The 18,081-nt window shown below is 39.8% G+C and overlaps 1 protein-coding gene across 7 annotated transcripts in view; it reads left to right on the forward strand.

Annotated features, from left to right (window-relative positions):
* Positions 1-18,081, forward strand: part of LOC150077549 (uncharacterized) — a 308,710-nt gene that overhangs the window by 115,465 nt on the left and 175,164 nt on the right. For all 7 annotated transcript variants that reach the window (XR_016547746.1, XR_016547750.1, XR_016547745.1 and 4 more), the window contains one exon: positions 7,477-7,649. Coding sequence is in view for 2 of the 7 variants with exons in the window: in XM_090386993.1 (XP_090243119.1) it covers positions 7,477-7,649 (173 nt within the window). In the remaining 5 variants the exon portion in view is untranslated. The remainder of the gene's footprint in view (positions 1-7,476; positions 7,650-18,081) is intronic.

The raw sequence follows: 18,081 nt of genomic DNA on the forward strand, positions 1-18,081 counted from the left end.
AAATATTTCTTGGTATTTTTTTAGCACATGTAGTTATTTTGTAATACAACTGCTGATAACATCAATACAAGTTAATGGAGACAATTTCATTACAAAACACGAGACTGGTTATTATGGTTAAACTTTTATCACTTGTACACTTTAAACTCGCTACACAATTGTAAGAACAATAGTGCACTGTATTAGCCAACAACAATGGTATAAAATTTAAAAATGAACTTTGTGGTACAACATCCATTAGTAGTCTGCCAACGTACATTCGTTCCAGAAATCATGATAGTGATTTTCCATTGACTTAATGTCTTGAAGAAATCATTTTCCTTGACATCACTAAGAATGACAAGGTTTTTAAGGAAAATGGTCTAAATGCAAATTGCAAGAAATAAAGTTTCAGCAGCTGGAAACATTCTATTTTTTTATGAAATGGGATGCCATCAGTTGTGCAATTTCTGAACTCTTTCTCTGAATGCAGAAGAACTGTGACACCCAAAAAATTTTCATAAAGCCATTTGAAAGCCTACCATGCTTTTAGTTTTAACACATTGAGGCATTTTTCAAAGTTTTTGCCCTGTGGAAGCTCTTTGATATGATTCTCTTTCACTTTCTTGGCACTTTGGAAATTTCTCACTTAAGTAATAAATTCCTCTTGGATTCGCCATATCCATTGTTTTCACAAAATTCTATTTAGGCCAAGGTTAATATGGAGAGGTGGAAGGAAAATCTTTGTCAGATATACTGATGGAACATGCTGTACACTATTCGTTTATGGCTTATTTGTGTCACGTTTGATGTAATGGTCTGCGGTAGAATGGCTGTAGAGGCCTCCGTAGCTGAGTGGTCAAGCGGGAGTGCAGTAGCACACACTCCTTCAGTAGACTGGGGTTCAAGCCCCTGACTGCTAAATATGGTTGATCTGCCAACCCGCACTGTACCAGTGTGGCTGATTACAGTCCATTTCCCTCAGCATGAATTGCCGAGGAGGCTTCCATCTTGCAGTGGGTTGATAATAGCTGCAGTTTTTTATAGGCATGGGAAACAACAGTATTTTGTGAGCTCTTCTTGCATGCCCATTAACATACCAATGACTTTTAAGGTTATGTTGGATATTCCATTGGTGAGTGATGTATTGAATTGTTTCTGAGTGGTTCTTAATTTTATGTTTCTTAAGTCCTGCTTCTTAATTTTTGTAGTATGTCTCCTTTAGATGAATATAGTAGGCAATGGGGATTGCCTACTATATGGGGTGGCTTTAAGTTCCTGTTATAAGACAACAGCTTTCAGACTTTGCAGACATGAGGAGCCAACCAGGAGGTGCCATTTAGATGTAATGACTACTCATGATTTACCTAAAAACTTCATTGCTGGCACAGCAGTAGCAAAGCAGACCATTTACTTTAAAAAATGTCACCAAAACTTCTTTTCTTCTTAACCAAGTTTTCTCTTTTAGTTTTGAGGCAAGATGTCAGATTTATCTTTGGAAAGAGCTAGTTTCCCAAAGAGGTCATTCAACTTATCTTGGGCAGCTACAGCTTCAATATTTCTTTGCTGGGTGTGTTGTATCCAGGATCGGTGATTTATGAATCACCGATTCATAATTGGTTGATTCATGTATCACTGTGTATAGATGAGTTGCCATATATGTTGGAACAGGTTGCAGCTTGTGATGCCACCTTTAAAAGATACAGATTCATCTTGAAACATTTTTTGATCATACCTCACATGAGGAAAAGTTTTGTAAATATAATTTTGAGAATCTGTGTATATATAAAATATGTAACATAATTTTGTAGACAACTTTGAAGTGTTATTAGTGGAAACCTGAAGTTCTCAAATTTCTGCCAATTGCACCTCATCACATTCCATTTTGTTTTCTAAAGAATCTAGCCCATGCTGTGGAGTTACTGGAATTGGCATTCTGTCATCATGAGGGATTGGTCTTATTAATGAATCCAGTTTCAGATAAACAATCTTGCACTTATTCTTTGCTGAGTATCCAGTTACATTCACATCACAAAAGTAACAGTTACCATCATGGTTATTTGACTTCTTCCATATCATGGGTATGATAAATGGCATCAATAGGTATTTTATTTTATTATTTATTTATTATTAATTTATTATTTTATTTATTTTGTTTTGGTTGGTGTAGCAAAAGCCATCATGTATCTGTGCACCATGTAACTAATGCTAATTTGAGAGATTTAGAATATGTTAAAGTACTGTATGTAATTGATACATACAGTACTTAACTGTATGTATCAATTACTTTTTGTTGGATTCCAGTACACAGAATATGAGGAAATGAACTGACAGACATAGCATTGGAAGACAACCTTAGTATCTATGTTCTGTATAAAGATTATCAAAAGCAAATTATATTACACTGTATAGTACAATCACAATGACCCTGGTCTGGGTAAAATAACAAAAGATTTTGTGAAATCAGAATTATTTCCCTTTGACCATTTATTCTCCTGAAGTTGTGTAGAAGTTGTGCTAGACCAACTTTGGATTGGGCACAGTTTGCCTGCTCAGAGGAAAGACCTTCACCAGTGAAGTATCTGTTTTAATCCATTATTGATATGTTGCTTTTGCTTAAATCTACCACCATTTACATATTTCTCTCATTATAACCACAAATGATAGTAATTGCTTTAGTATACTTGCCAATATAGGTTGTACTTGTGATTGATTTTGATTTGGTAGTAGTTGTTGGCGCATCGGCTTCTGTGGCCATATTGCACCTCCCAAGGTTTTTGCAGTACTTTGATCCAAGCCCGAGGCGGGAATCGAACCCGCGACCTTTGGGTTGCCGGGCAGGTACTTTACCCACTCGGCTAGCCCGGTCGGCTGGTTGTACTTGTAATGATGAACTTTACTTTATATACACTCAGTGATCACTGAATTGTAAACACCCCATCCGTAAAGGACTGTACCACATAGCTTGCACTATAAAAAGCTGAACAGTTTTGTATGCTAGAGCATTTGGGTGCTTCTATATCAGAAATAGCACATCTTGTCATTTGCTTACAGCCAACTATGGTTAAGGTGTACAAAGAATGGTTTATCGAATGGATCAAACCACCTCCCACTGACAGAACTGTAAAAGATTGTGCAAGGTGGATGTTCATGGTGAGCAAAGGGTGCAACGTGTTGTAAGGGCTCAATGGCAGGTCATTGTGCAAAAGTTGAGATCACAATACAATATGAGAAAAGCAAGAACAGTGTACCAAATGATGATGCACTGCACACTGAGATATATGGGGTTCTGCAGTAGACAACCAAAAAGACACACTCTCTTCACCGTCGGTCATTGTCAACTGATTTCCAATCCTCCAATGTTCATCCAGTGTGTCAACAATGTGCTGGTTGGATACTGATGGACTGGAAACAAGTGTGCTGGTCAGATCAGTCAAAATACCTGTTTCAACACTAATCCATGGACCCAACGCTTACCCATGGTGTCCATTATCCAAGCAGGTGGTAGTAGTAGTTGCTTAATATGGGGCATGTTCTTGCCTGTAAGAACTAGGACCTTTGGTTTATATGAACCAACATTTTGGAATTACTTGACAAGTACAGGTCACTGATGAAAAAAAGCCGTGAATTAGGGTTGAAATTGAAAGTGTCTGCAATTCTGCCCAGACACGATAGGAGGGAGTATATGATGAGAGCCCTGTCAATCAATTCGGCCCTGGAAAGATTGTGCAGGGCTCAAGGGGTAGAATTTTTTTCAGCCTGGTCTGTACTTGTTAACAGGAGAGACTGCTTCTACAGGGATGGGATACACTTAAATAGAAAGGGTGCAAGAATGTTTGCTGATGCTATCGAGGCAATGTTAGGTGGGTCGGAAAACTGCTAGATTGGGGGGATACAAGGACTAATAGATTAACAGTAGCCACTGGCAGAGGTGAAAGTGATTCTTGCACTGCTTCTATTGGAATGAGCCGCAGCCTGGAAAATAAGATGCAGGATATTTCAGAGACTGCTGGGAATCATTGGGGTACAAGTAAACACATGGGTTGTGTTAGGGTAGCTAAGAAAAAGAACAGGTGCATGTATACTTGTGTGTACACCAATGCTAGGAGTTTAGTAAATAAATTTGATGAATTTGAGGTATTGCTCAAAACATCAAAGGCAGATATTGTGGGGATTTCAGAGACGTGGTGTCACACAGATATAAGAAATGCAGAACTGGAATTTGGGGAGTACAATGTCTACAGAAAGGATAGACAGGATAGGAAGGGAGGAGGGGTTATGCTATTAGTTAAAAAACACATAAAATCCAAGGAAGTGAAGCCAGTCGACATCGCTGGACAGTGCAGTGTCGAGTCAGTTTGGTGTGACATAAGCATTGGGAGATCAAAATTGAGAGTAGGAGTGTGCTATAGGCCTAATGACTCTGATGAGTATAATAAGAAACTGTTCGGAGAAATAGAGTGGGCCAGTAAATCAGAGAGTCTTATAATGGGGGATTTTAATTTCCCAGATATTGACTGGAATTTGGGGGCTGGTCACTCACACAGTAGCAAGGCTTTTGTGGATTTATTGGATGATTGTTTTCTACATCAGCATGTTCGGGAGGCAACTAGAGGGAGTAATACTCTTGATTTGATTATCAGTAGTGATTCTTCATGCATTAAGAATCTGCAGATAAATGAACCACTTGGTGGCAGTGATCACAGTGTGCTGAAGTGGGAGTTACTCAAAGAGGTAACTACCATTAGGGGTAAAGGGAAGGGGTATTGCTTTCGTAAAGGCGACTACAATGGACTGAGACAGTATTTAAATTCTATACAGTGGCATCAACTGATGATATTGCCAACAGCAAATTCAAAATGGGAAGCATTCAAAGAACTTATCGTGGAAGCTACTAGGCTTTACATACCAACTAAGAAATATTGTTCAAGGTTTAGGCCTAAATGGTTGTCAGATGAACTAATGAGGCATATGGCAGAGAAGAAAAATGCATGGGATACATACAAATTAACACGTGACACGGACGCCTATGATAGATACAAGTTGATCTGTAACCAAGTTACAAAGGAGGTTAGGCAGGCGAAGGCAGATTACGAGAGATCCTTGGCAAGGGATGCGAAGAAAAACAGCAAAGAGTTCTTTACTTATGTAAACTCTAGAAGGAAGGGGATGAATCAGATTGGTCCACTTGAGATCGATGGGTCAACTGTTGATGACCCTGCTCGGGTAGCTAACAAACTAAATGAATATTTTGCATCGACATTCACACATGAGGAGTTATTCAGCGAGGGGAATGCCAGAGGTGTATTCAACTCTAGCAGTAAGCTAGAGAATCTTGTAATAACTGAGAGCAAAGTGGAGGAGAAATTGTTGAAGATAAACACAAGAAAGGCACCTGGGGTGGATGGGATCTATCCAGTTATATTAAAGGAGGCAGCAAAGGAGGTAAGCAAACCCTTAGCCATAATTATGAGAGCTTCCTTGGACTCAGGGGAGGTACCCATTGACTGGAGATGTGCAAATGTGACCCCAATTCACAAAGGGGGATCAAAGGCTGACACAAGTAATTATAGACCTGTGAGTTTAACTTCTGTTCCCGGAAAATTAATGGAGGCACTGGTGAAAGAAGCACTGCAGGATCATCTAGACAAGACTTCAGTTATAGCTAGGACACAGCATGGTTTTGTTAAGGGGAAGTCTTGCCTGACCAATTTGATTGGATACTATGATGCAGTCACAAAAGAACTGGATGCAGGGAATAACTTTGATATTATATACTTGGATCTTAGAAAGGCTTTTGATACTGTTGCACATGGAAGACTGCTGCACAAATTGGAGCAGTGTGGCATTGGAGGCAAGTTGCTGCTATGGATAAAGGGGTGGTTGAGGGGGAGAAGACAGAGAGTGGTAATCAATGGACACTGCTCATCGTGGACTAATGTTATTAGTGGAGTCCCTCAGGGTTCAGTATTGGGGCCTTTATTGTTTTCTGTATTTATAAATGATATTGATGATGGTATATCAGGCTTAATGTCCAAGTTTGCAGACGATACGAAGGTTGGCAGGGTTGTCAAGGACACTACTGACACTATGCTGCTGCAACAGGATTTGGAAAGGTTGAGCAGATGGGCTTCGAGGTGGCAAATGAAGTTTAACATTGACAAATGTAAAGTACTACATATGGGAAACAGCAACCCCAGAGCAACGTATCAACTCTGTGGTACTACACTGACAGTGGTAGAGAATGAAAGGGACCTGGGGGTGGTGGTGCAGGCAGATATGAAGTTCTCTGAGCAGTGCAGACGAGCTGCAAGAGTAGCTCATGGTGTATTGTCAATGATATATAGGAATTTTTCTAGCAGGGATAAGGAGGTGATTATTCCCTTGTATAAGGCAATGGTCAGGCCACACCTAGAGTACTGTATACAGGCCTGGAGGCCTCATTTCAGGAAGGATGTAGAGCTGCTGGAACGAGTACAGAGAAGGGCAACTAGATTGGTGAATGGGACAAAGGGGTTCTCTTACGAAGAAAGGCTTAAGTTTTGCAAATTACAGTGTCTGGAAACTAGGCACCAGCGGGGTGATCTGATAGAGGTGTACAAAGCCTTGAATGGTTTGAGCATGCTCAATGCTGATGGGATTCTTCCTCTAGCTCAGAAAAATCACCTGAGAGGGCATAAATTCAAATTGAGGAAAGACAGATGTAGGATAGATGTGCGGAAATTTGCCTTTAGCCAGCGGGTGGTTGGTGGGTGGAACAGACTTCCATCCCTTGTCGTGGAAGTTGATAGCCTAAATAAGTTTAAGGCTCAGCTGGACAGGTATTTCGAACGAACAGAGGGGTGAAGTGGAAGTGGTTATTTTTATTTATTTATGTTACTTTTTTTTTTTTTTTTTTTTGGCTGATGCTGCATAAGCTTGCTTTCTTGCATCAAATGCCTCTACTAATGCTAATGCTAATGCTAATTTCACTGATGAGGGTCTTCTGTCATTTCTTTGGAGATCATGTGCACCCTGCACTGTTGCATTTTTTCCTGGACAGAAACTGGACTTTCGAAGAGAATAATGGGCTGTGTCATTGGGCTGCATTATGCACAAGTGGTTCCAGGAACACCATGAAGATATCACCCATCTTGATTGGCTTCCAAATTCACCTGACCTCAATCCAGTTGAACACACCTGTGAAATGTTTTTGAATGAGAAGTGAGGCATGCAGGTACACAACTGTGAAATATTCTGACACTGTGCAAATTTTGCAAGCAGTATGGCTGTAGATACCTATGGATGTCTTCAGACATCTAGTGGAGTCAACACTAGGTGAATAGTAGATGTTATCTGTGCGAATGGTGGCCCAGCACAGTACCAGGTAGTTGGTCATAATTCAGTGATCATTGAGTCTGTATATGTTGTTTCTTCTGAAATTTTTAGTGTTAAATTTGTTATTATTGCAGTATAGCATTGAGTATTTATATAATTTTATTTTTTATTTTAATTAAGACCGGAATATACAGAAGAAGAAGAACTAGGTGGCGATACTGAGTTGTATGCTGATACAGGATTTGGTTGTAAATCTTCCTTTTCTTTGTCTCATTTAACAAAACCTAAAAATCCACCACCTCCACCCCCATCTAAGCTCTCAAGTAGCAGTATAAAAAGAGGAATGACATTCGGTATATATGGATTTAACAGTTTTTAAAAACTTTTTTTAGTTATTCTAAAATATTTTTTAAATTTATTTTATGATACTTATAATTTTATTGTAAAATGATTTGTATCAAGTTATATTCACAGTGATTTGAAGGTAAAATGTTTTTGAAACCTGTGATATGTTGGTACACTGGGTTGCGGAAACCAGAAGAAACTTGTTAACATATTTCTGTAGGTTGTAATTTTTAGAAAAAAATATATATTAGAAAATATACATTCACTGGCAGAAATTTTTATTATAGAATACTGTCAAATCTGTACATAAATAAAGCGTCATACACTGTATATTGCAACAAAATATGGGATTGTGCATCCAGTGATCATTGGACAGATGGAATATACCATGTAATAAAATCACCTGCAAAAGCATTCAATTAACAGGTAACAGGTAGCACATAGTGTAGATTCAAATTACTAACAATGATTTCAGAAGCAATTAAGCTATATATAATTGAAAAGCTTTAAATGTGACCCAAGGATCTTATCCATATACCTGTAAGTGAACTTGGTGACTTCTTGAAGATTCAGAAATTAGTTCTGCCATTTATCATGATGCCTATTCATGATGCCATCTGCCTCAGTAATGATTCCTGATGTTAGAGGAGGATGGGAGTATGTAGTGTCACTGAGCTGGTTCAGTCAAATCGGTAGAAAATGTACAACAAAAAAAAAAAAAAAAGCTATTTAATTTTCACAAATAATATAAAAAAATAGTGACGAAGAGTTCCTCTTTGTGTGTGTTTTTATTTTTTAAAAAAATTTTTCTGTGTTTTTGTTTTCACAAAAAAAAAAAAAAAAATAATAATAAATAAATAAAACTACATTAAAATTGAGAGTTTTAAAATTTTACAAATTTTTGTTAAGGAATTGGCTATCAGGAGTGCTATGGTAGTCCATATTGCAAATTAGAAATGAGAGATAATAGCATCATTCCACCAAGTTAACTCAGCAATGGCAGGCAGACTAGGGGTAGTCCACCAAGGGAGAGGTGAGAAGGACACATTCCTACCAAAAGTAGCTTTGGTTGGCTTCTCCGAAACCACCTCACTAATTCTCCCCAGTACTGCTCACGACTTTCATCGTAATTGGACATGTGTCTTTTAAGACTAAGCTCCACCAGGCTTTGCTTTGCTTGGCTTGGCTTGGTTTGTTTGATGAACCATCATAATTGGACACATGTCCTTTAAGATTAAGCTCCACCAGGCTTTGCTTGACTTGGCTTGGTTTGGTTGATGAATCATACCTGCCAGTCTTAGGGAGAAAGAGCTCCCAAAAATTGGCAAGACTTGCTATATGAGTGCCCAAATTATGATAACCATCCCTGGAGTCAACTAATTTTAAGGTTCTGCTCATTACGTAGAGATCATGAACATCTTTTTATTACGGAACAAAACAACTATGTCACCCTTACCCAATATGCACAAACAATATTTCAAACTCGTGCACACACAGAATCTGAGGTAGGATTTCGAAACCCCCCCCCCCGTTCCTTATAAATAGTACTAACTGACAGTCAGAACATTGTCCCACAGTGCATCCCATCAAGCTGATCCTAGACTTTCCCAATTTGACAACTCTTGGCTTGATCTCTATGGTCCCTGTGGTGTGCTTGCTCCTATGTATGTGTGTGTGTGCATACACCAATGAGCCAAAACATTATGACCACCTGCCTAATATGATGTTGGTCCTCCACGTGCAGCCAAAACAGCTCGTACCTGGTGAGGCATGGACACTAAAAGATTTCTAAACGTGTCTTGTGGTATCTGGTACCAACAGGTAACCAACAGATCCTTTAACTCCTGTAAGGTCTGTGGTTGAGATGCCACAGATCGGAGTTGCTGTTCCAACACAAACCACAGATGCTCGATGGGATTGATGTCTGGGGAATTTGGAGGCCAGGGCAATACCTGGAGGTTTTCCTCATGTTCCGCAAACCAGTCTCGAAAAATCTGGGTGGTGTGGCACGACGCATTATCTTGCTGAAAGACAACACCGCCAGAGGGAAAGACCATTGTCATGAAAGAGTGTACCTGGTCAGCAATGATATTTAGGTAGGTGGTAGATGTCAAAGTGCCCGGCACATGGACGACTGGACCCAGGGTATCCCAGCAGAACATTGCCCAAAGCATGACACCGGCTTGTTTTTGTCCCACAAGTGCATCCAGGCTCCATCACTTCCTCAGGGAAACGATGCACACGTACCCAGCCGTCCACATGGTGCAACAGGAAACTTGATTCATCAGACCAGACAACCTTCTTCCAGTCACTCAAGGTCCAGTTTCAATGCTCGTGTGCCCATTGTAGGCACTGTCGTTGGTGAACCGTGGTTAGCATGGGCACTGGGTGGCCTGCAGTTATGCAGCCCCATTTTCAGCTGGGTTCGATGTACTGTGCATGTGTTGTGACACATTACTCCCATCACCAGCATTCCAATTACCGGTGAGTTGTGCCACAGTCGCTCTTCTGTTTCCACATACCATCTGGGAGAGCCTTCGCTCACCTCGAGCATTGATGAGCTGTGGTCGTCCAACACCAACTTCTCGGACCACTTCGGTAAGTACTAACCACGGCTGACTATGAGAATCTCACCAGCCGTGCCATTTCGGATATGCTCTGACCCAGTCATCTGGCCATTACAATTGGGCCTTTGCCAAACTCGCTTAAGTCCGCTGCCTTTCCCATCTGAAGAACAAGAGTAACACTGATTAATGGAGCTCAGTATCAGGTGTTTTTTATACCGTGTCCCGACCCGTGCATGCGCCATAACTCACCTGCAGTTTCTTTGATTTGCATAACGGCTCGCTGGTCATAATCTTTTGGCTCATCGGTGTTTATATATTGTCCTTATGTGTACTTGACTGGATGAATATATCTGGCTGAGAATGAATATGTGATCACTTGTGAATGTGTGTGCATGCATGATTGTGACTGAGTGCTGTACATACGTGAGAGTGTAAATAAATATATCTTGCAGCATCTTAAAATACTGTGTCTGTTTACACTCTAATAATTTTGTTCTGAATGTATGTGGTGAGAGAGAGGTTGACCTTAGTCCAAAAAAAGATTTAAAAAAAAAAGCGTGTATGTGCTGTCACATATTTGAACTGCTGTAATGAAAGAAGTGGATGATTGAGGGCAATAGAATGTCCCTTAAATTCATGTGCACCCCTGATTATATATGTCAAAAAAACAAAAATTAGTATAATATTCCACTGCAGGCTATGATATGTATTTATAGACTGTCTCAAATAAAAAGGAAAAAAAAATCCTGTTTAGTATTCAGGGGTGGCTTAATGTCTGCTTGTACATTAAGAAGGGTGAGTGTTTGGGAAAGAGATGTGTAAAAGTTGTGTTCTCCCTGTCTTACGTGGATTCCTTCGTGTAGTCGATAAGAAATAGCTTGACATATATATATATCTCGAACTGATAGCGAAGGTATAAAGTAAAACTAGATAGCGTTTTACGAAGCACTGTTATTAGGAATGTATTAACTTATCATAGTATTATCAATTAATCAAAAATATTATTAATCTTATTAAATTTCATTGTTAATTGAATTGTATTTAAACGGAAATCGTGACTCAGACTAGGGCTGCGAAGCAAAGATCACAGACTAGCGAGAGTGCTGTGGCTTGGAGGAAAAACAAAGCAGGAGATTCTGCAATGCATCACAGTCTCAAAAAATGTGCGAAATGTGAAATGTTTGCCGACCTTTCTAAAACAGGACATGATCTAGCCAAGGAGGATGCCTTTGTGTGTGCTAGGTGTCTGGAGTGTCAAGAAATTAGGTGCCAACTCAGCGTTCTGATGGGCATCTATGAGAGCTTGAGGTGTAGGGTAAATGCCCTCGAAGAAATTAATGAGGGGCCCATCAGGCTCTCAGCTGCCCGGCTCAATGAAAGAGCTCACTCCTGTGCATCAGGCAACACAGAGGCAATCACCAAGGCAGAATGCGCTGGTCCCAAAGGAACTAGTTATTGTTGGTGACTCTATTGTCAGAGAGACGGGGAATATACTAGTAAGAAGGATAAGTGAAACAGAACCAGGGTATGTCTGCCAGGGGCAAAAGTTGATGACGTTGTAGAGCAGATATCTTTTCAGGGCACAAAAGGTGATATTGTTGTACATGTTGGAACTAATGACATTAAGAATAAGAGATCTGCAGATTTACTTAACAAGTACAGGTCAATGTTGAAAATGTCACATGTTAGGGTTGAATGTGAAAGTGTCTGCAATTCTGCCCAGACACGATAGGAGGAAGTATACGATGAGAGCCTTGTCAATCAGTTCAGCCCTGGAGAGATTGTGCAAGGCTCAAGGGATAGAATTTTTTCGGCCTGGTCTGTGCTTATTGACAGGAGACACGGCTTCTACAGGGATCGGATACACTTAAATAGAAAGGGTGCAAGAATATTTGTTGATGCTATCGAGGCAGTGTTAGGTAGGTCGGAAAACTGCTGGTGTGGGGGTATACTCAGACTAAAAGGTTAACTTACCAGATACTTACAACACCTACTTACCTGGCCCACCTCCCCGTGGTACTAGATGGGCAACGTTGAGACCCTGGTTACCAGCAGCTAAGATGTCGGATGAACAACATACCAACACAATAACTTGCAAACCACACAATAACTTGCCTTTACTGTGTTTGTATTGCATCTCAAAAGCTATAAAGCCAGATGGGAAGTTTTTGATCAACACATATGTCTGAACTCCACCCCTGACTGCTTTAATAGACTACTACAACTCCCAGCTTGAAGCCTAGGCAAACAAAGTACAACAGATAATTCAAAATGCATGTGATAAATCAATCCCAAAATGCAAGAGAAGGCCTAACCATGTCCCATGGTGGATAAATACTCTTACTAAGCAGAGAAACCAGATGAGAACATCAGAAAAAGCAATACCAACGTGCCAAAAGAAACCGCAGACCACAAATACAAAAAGACAGACTACATGATATCTACAAAAAAAATTGCAGAATCTTTCATAGAACAATTTGTCATGAAAGGCATGCTGTTTGGGAGAAACTAGTCAATACATTTGGCAGTGAAACCCCTTCGGGGCCTGATATACAGGCTCATGATGGATGAGATTCCTTTAGGAGGAGCACTATCCTCCGTCAAAGGTCAAACAGGCCAGGAGATCCTCACTTTGCAGCAATTCACCAAGACATCCATTTTCCAGAGTCCAGCATGTGCCAAGAACACATTACCATCCAAGGAGACCCATATGGGGTGCTGTTTGATAGGGAAAATAGATCAAGCTATAAAAACCACCAGAATAGTAACTGTACAGGTATATCTAGGGCTGGATTTAATAGAAGTGGAAATTTTGAAAACTGTTTGAGACAAATTCCTAGCCATCCTTTGCTGCTTCTACAGCACCTGTCTTAAAGATGGGATTTTCTCCTCATTGCATAAGAAAGCAAACCTGAAGGTCCTTCTTAAAAATAGCAATAAGACCCGTGATAATCTGAAATCGTATAAAATCATATACTGGCAGTTGGAAAACAAGGCTGATGCTAGAAAAAAAATGATCCACGTTTCAGTAAACTAATCTTGGTTTATTCAAAGTAACTTACTCCCATTTCCACACACTGCATGCAACGATTATGAAGTGACTGGTTGAAGGCTCTGACTGTTGTACTGTTCAATGTTTTCAAACAGTATAGCACCCAGCTCTTTGAATGGTATCAGCATCATGAAAATAACAGCCTTTCAGTGGTGTCTCGAGCTTCAGGAACAAAGTTACGTGGGGCTAAGTCTGGTCAATACGGTGGGCGTGACAGTATGCAGACTTTTTCATAACCAAAGACTTCTGAACAGTGAGAGCCTTGTGGCTTGATGCATTGTCATGTAAGAGCAATCAACTGCAGTCTTCTCCATACTGAGGCCACACACAACGGATTCTGCGCAACAAACAGATAGTCATCATCATCATCATCATCATCAGCCATTTTCAATCCACTGCAGGATGAAGGCCTCAGTATGGCCTTCATCCTGCAGTGGAAAGTTGCCCCAGCAACTTTCCAGTTCCTTCTGTTTTGGAACATCAAAACAGATAGTAGACAACATTAACACTTTGGCCATTAGGCACGAACTCTTTGTGCACAATTCCCTTGCTATTATAGAAAGCAATGAGAATGGTTTTGATTTTTGACCTTTCTTGATAAACCTTTTTGGCTTTATGAAAGTTTGCCGACTTCCACCTCACACTTTGTTGCTTTTTTTGCCGAGTTATACTGAAAACATCACATCTCGTCAGCCATAATGATTAAATTCAGGAAGTTTGGGTGCTTTCAGTAGCCTCAATGAGTTCTCTGCAGTGTTCAACTTGCCCCTGTCATTGACCGCCTGTTAACGAATGTGAAACAAACTATGCGGGTACCTTCATTTTCTTCAAATCCTTGATCATTTGTCTAATGATTTCCTTATTAAAATCAAAAACTTAAGTTATTTATTCATGGGATCTTCTGAAATCATTTGGAGCATTGCACATTGGCTGTTGGTAATGATTTCCTGCATATTTTCAGTAAACTGTAGCATTCAAACCATTTTTGCTTGTCTTGAATGTTTGTTGTTTTCCAGTGATTCTCTCCATACATTTGCTTCATCATTTGACATGATGCAGTTCGGCTCGCACTACATTCTGAAATGGCAGCAATTTTTTTCTATCCTTGACTGTGGTGCTTGAGGAACAATCACTCTTTCATTTCATGTTTGCTTCTAGTAGATGGCACCACCAGCACTCATCCATAACATCAATCTCATTTTCTAATTGCTGCACTGTACAGACCAGTTGCCCTTCTTGCTGTATATGGAAAAATCCTAGAAGAATTGATGGCTTCACTACATACCCAAGCCAGTGGATTTGTCACAGTGAATTTGCTTACATGAAAGGACTCAACACTGAAGATGTAATCAAGGCAATCATAAATGCCTGGGAAACACAAAAAGTATGCCTTTGATCTCTTCTTGAACTTCAAAGGGGCTTTTGATGCCCTTTGAAGTCCAAGAAGGACTCATTACATAATTGGCAAAGTGCCTTAGGGAGGATCAGGGAGGCTGGGGGTCTCAAACCAAACCTGACAGATAGAAGCATCATGGTATATAGCAAGCACAGCAAGGTCACAAGACGAATCATTGGCTGCCCACAAGGATCTATTTTGAGCTCTCTGCTGGAATGCAATATTCGACAAATGGCTGGCTAAAGACCACCAAAACTCCATTAAACTTGACTGTGCAGATGATTTGGCCCTCATTGTGTATAGTGATTCCAGGTAACAACTGCAAGACACCTCCAACAGCATTCTTGGTGGAATTGTGCGATACCAACAAGCTCACAGTCTTTAAAGACAAAACAAGACAAATGCTACCGAAAGGAATGATGAAGACCCCTGGACCACCCTCAATTAAATACATAGGACAACAAATCAAGTATGAGTCTACATTCAAATACCTTGACCTTGGCATTCTTCTTGATGACAAGCTTTCTTTCATTCTGAACTGTGATTATATCAAAGGGCAGAATCTTACAGGCAAAATCACAAGTCAAAAGAAATTAGTGGGGTCATCTCGAGGGCTGCACCCTTAAACTCAGTACATTAGCTAAACTTAGATAGACCGATAGAGGAGGAAATAACCAGAATTAGGACCAAGCTTAATTAGCTTTGGAACAGGATTGGAGTAATAACACAGAAAAGTTGCTCAGAGGAGCAACTTCTCTTCTTGTGCCCATGGTCTAGGAGTTTCAAAAATAAGCATCTAAAGTGATTTAACCCTGGGCTTTTTGGCACACTTACCTTCTGGCCATGGTAGTCAGAGTGCCAAGCTATTTGAACTGAGATTGTCGCTGACATCTAATGCAAGTGCGGATCACCAGACATGTTGGATGGCACCTCTGTAGCCAGGTGGGAAGGAGCAGCAGCAGTGCGTAGCACATGCTTCTTGATTAGACCGGGGTTCGAACCCGGCACTACCAGGTGGGAAGGAGCAGCAGTGCATAGCACATGCTTCTTGATTAGACCAGGGTTCGAGCCCGTCACCACCAAATACGGAGGATGCGGAAAGGTCAGGGAATGACCACTGCATATCCCGGAGCAATATGGCCTTAGTTGCTAATGCTCCTAAAAACCAAATAACAAACAAACAAACATGTTGGACACATCCTTCATCCTGGTTTAACTGTGCTAGCTTTGCACTATCCAGGATAAGCTCAACTCCATCCAGAGATCTTTCTTACTGGTTATCGCATATGCACATTGCATGGTCTCTACTCCTGCCCTCCATATTATTGCTAGCTGTCTACCCATGGACTTACTTGTAATATACATAGGACTGTCTTATAACATCAGAAAAGGTCTCATTACAGAATTTGATGGCATATCTATTGGCGCCTCCGTAGCCAGGTGGGAAGGAGCAGCAGTGCGTAGCACATGCTTCTTGATTAGACCGGGGTTCGAGCCCATCACCACCAAATACGGAGGATGTGGAAAGGTCTGGGAATGACCACCGCATATCCCGGAGCAATATGGCCTTAGTTGCTAATGCTCCTAAAAACCAAATAACAAAAACAAAAAACAAGCATATCTATTGATCAGATGCCTCCCCCCCCCCAAAAGCAGGAGAAAACACAATGGATGGCAAGCTTGATGGAACTCTGCTACAAAAGGTAGAACAAAATTCTGATTCTTCCAAATTGCTATTTCATTGAGCAAGCTCACCCTTAAGTGGCACACTCCTTGTCTGAATACTTGTTTTATTTTGACTAGGCATGGATCGCTTAATTCCAACCTGTACTACTTCAACCTCTCTACAACTGAACTCTGTCTCTCTGTGGAGTATGGGAAGACTCCATCCATATCTCTTCCACTGTCCTATCTATGAAGCTTTCAGACAACAGCTGTTTTCCATCACTGGACCTGCCCTATATTGTTAAGAAGCCTTTGTCAAGAGTAACCCAAACCCAAACTTCCACACTCTCCCAGGACTATGTGACAAAGGTTTCCCCTTAGAAAAACTCTCTCAGCCACTGTGAATGCACAACCATTTCCTGAATTGGCTCATCACACTTAATGGACTCACCTGCTTTTTTTTTTTATGAATAGCCTTGTTGGTCGTAATTACAGTAAACGCTTGATTTTCCGGGATAGGTGGTAAAATAAAAATCCCGGATAATCGATTTCCCGGTTAATCCAAAAATACGGTGTCCCTGACATAGGTTCCAGGACTTCTTATGTAAGTCGAGTTTTACGTAACTCAGGAATGACTAATAAAATATTGCTCCTATATCCGCAATATGCCAGAATTACAAAAACCACATAATATCCTCAGAAGAATGAAGAAAAATAGTTATATATTTTTCAATTAGTTATATATATAGAAAAATAGTTATATATTTTTCAATTAGTTATATATATAGAAAAATAGTTATATATTTTTAATAAGTTCAATTAAAAACTTTTATCTGGGGACAGCGGTGAAGTTTATGGAGTGATACATAAGAAAAAAAAACATTTAAAGGAAGAAATTGTACAGTAAAAACTGATATGTATTTCGTAGCCTTGGTTATCATAGTTGACTTCATTGGTGCCGATCCCATCACCACTTCTGGTATTCTGTCTTTCTCCTTTATTATTGCATTCACTGTTGACACTGACAAATCTAAATTCTGTGTGATACTTGTTCATTTTTGACCATTTTCAAACATCCTTATTTTAATTTTCTGATCCAACTCGATCACTTTCATTTTCTTGATAAATTTACTAGTACCGCTGTCACTTATTCTTTTAGTTGGCACCATAATAATGGTCAAAATGGAATCTTCTGTAAAGAACTTCAGTGTTAAGGCAAAACTCACTATTATCACCCCACGTGAGCTCACATTTTACTAAAACACATTTCTGGAGGTCACTGCCATAAAACAATAAAAACAATTTGCACTTTTTGTGTTACTGGGCTTTTCTGTTAGTGTATCTAATTATAACCAGGTAGTAAACTCTACCTTATTGCATTTGCAATAATACCAATAGCTAGAATTCTGTGGGATTTTACGTTATTATGGTGAAATGTGTGTTCCCTTCACTGAAATCTTCAGTCATATAAAAAAAAAAAACGTTTAAGAATCTTCTCTTCATTCTATTTTTAAGCTTGTTACTCCATATCTTGCTTGTACAATTTGTGCGTGCCGTGATCATCTTTATTGATTTCTTCTTTTTATTATTCTGTTTTAAATTTTACAATCCTAAAAAAGAAAAAAATCATTGAGTGAAAAAAAATTTTTAAAAAATGTTCAGCAACCTACATAAAAAAAATATGGCTATAGATAAAAAAGCTTACCACGCACTGCTCGCGTGTCATACTTCCCTTTATTTTTTTACGATACTTCCCTTTA

Source organism: Mastigoproctus giganteus, chromosome 12 (assembly GCF_048544385.1).
Source record: "Mastigoproctus giganteus isolate SK-2022 chromosome 12, ASM4854438v1, whole genome shotgun sequence".
NCBI lineage: Eukaryota > Metazoa > Arthropoda > Arachnida > Uropygi > Thelyphonidae > Mastigoproctus > Mastigoproctus giganteus.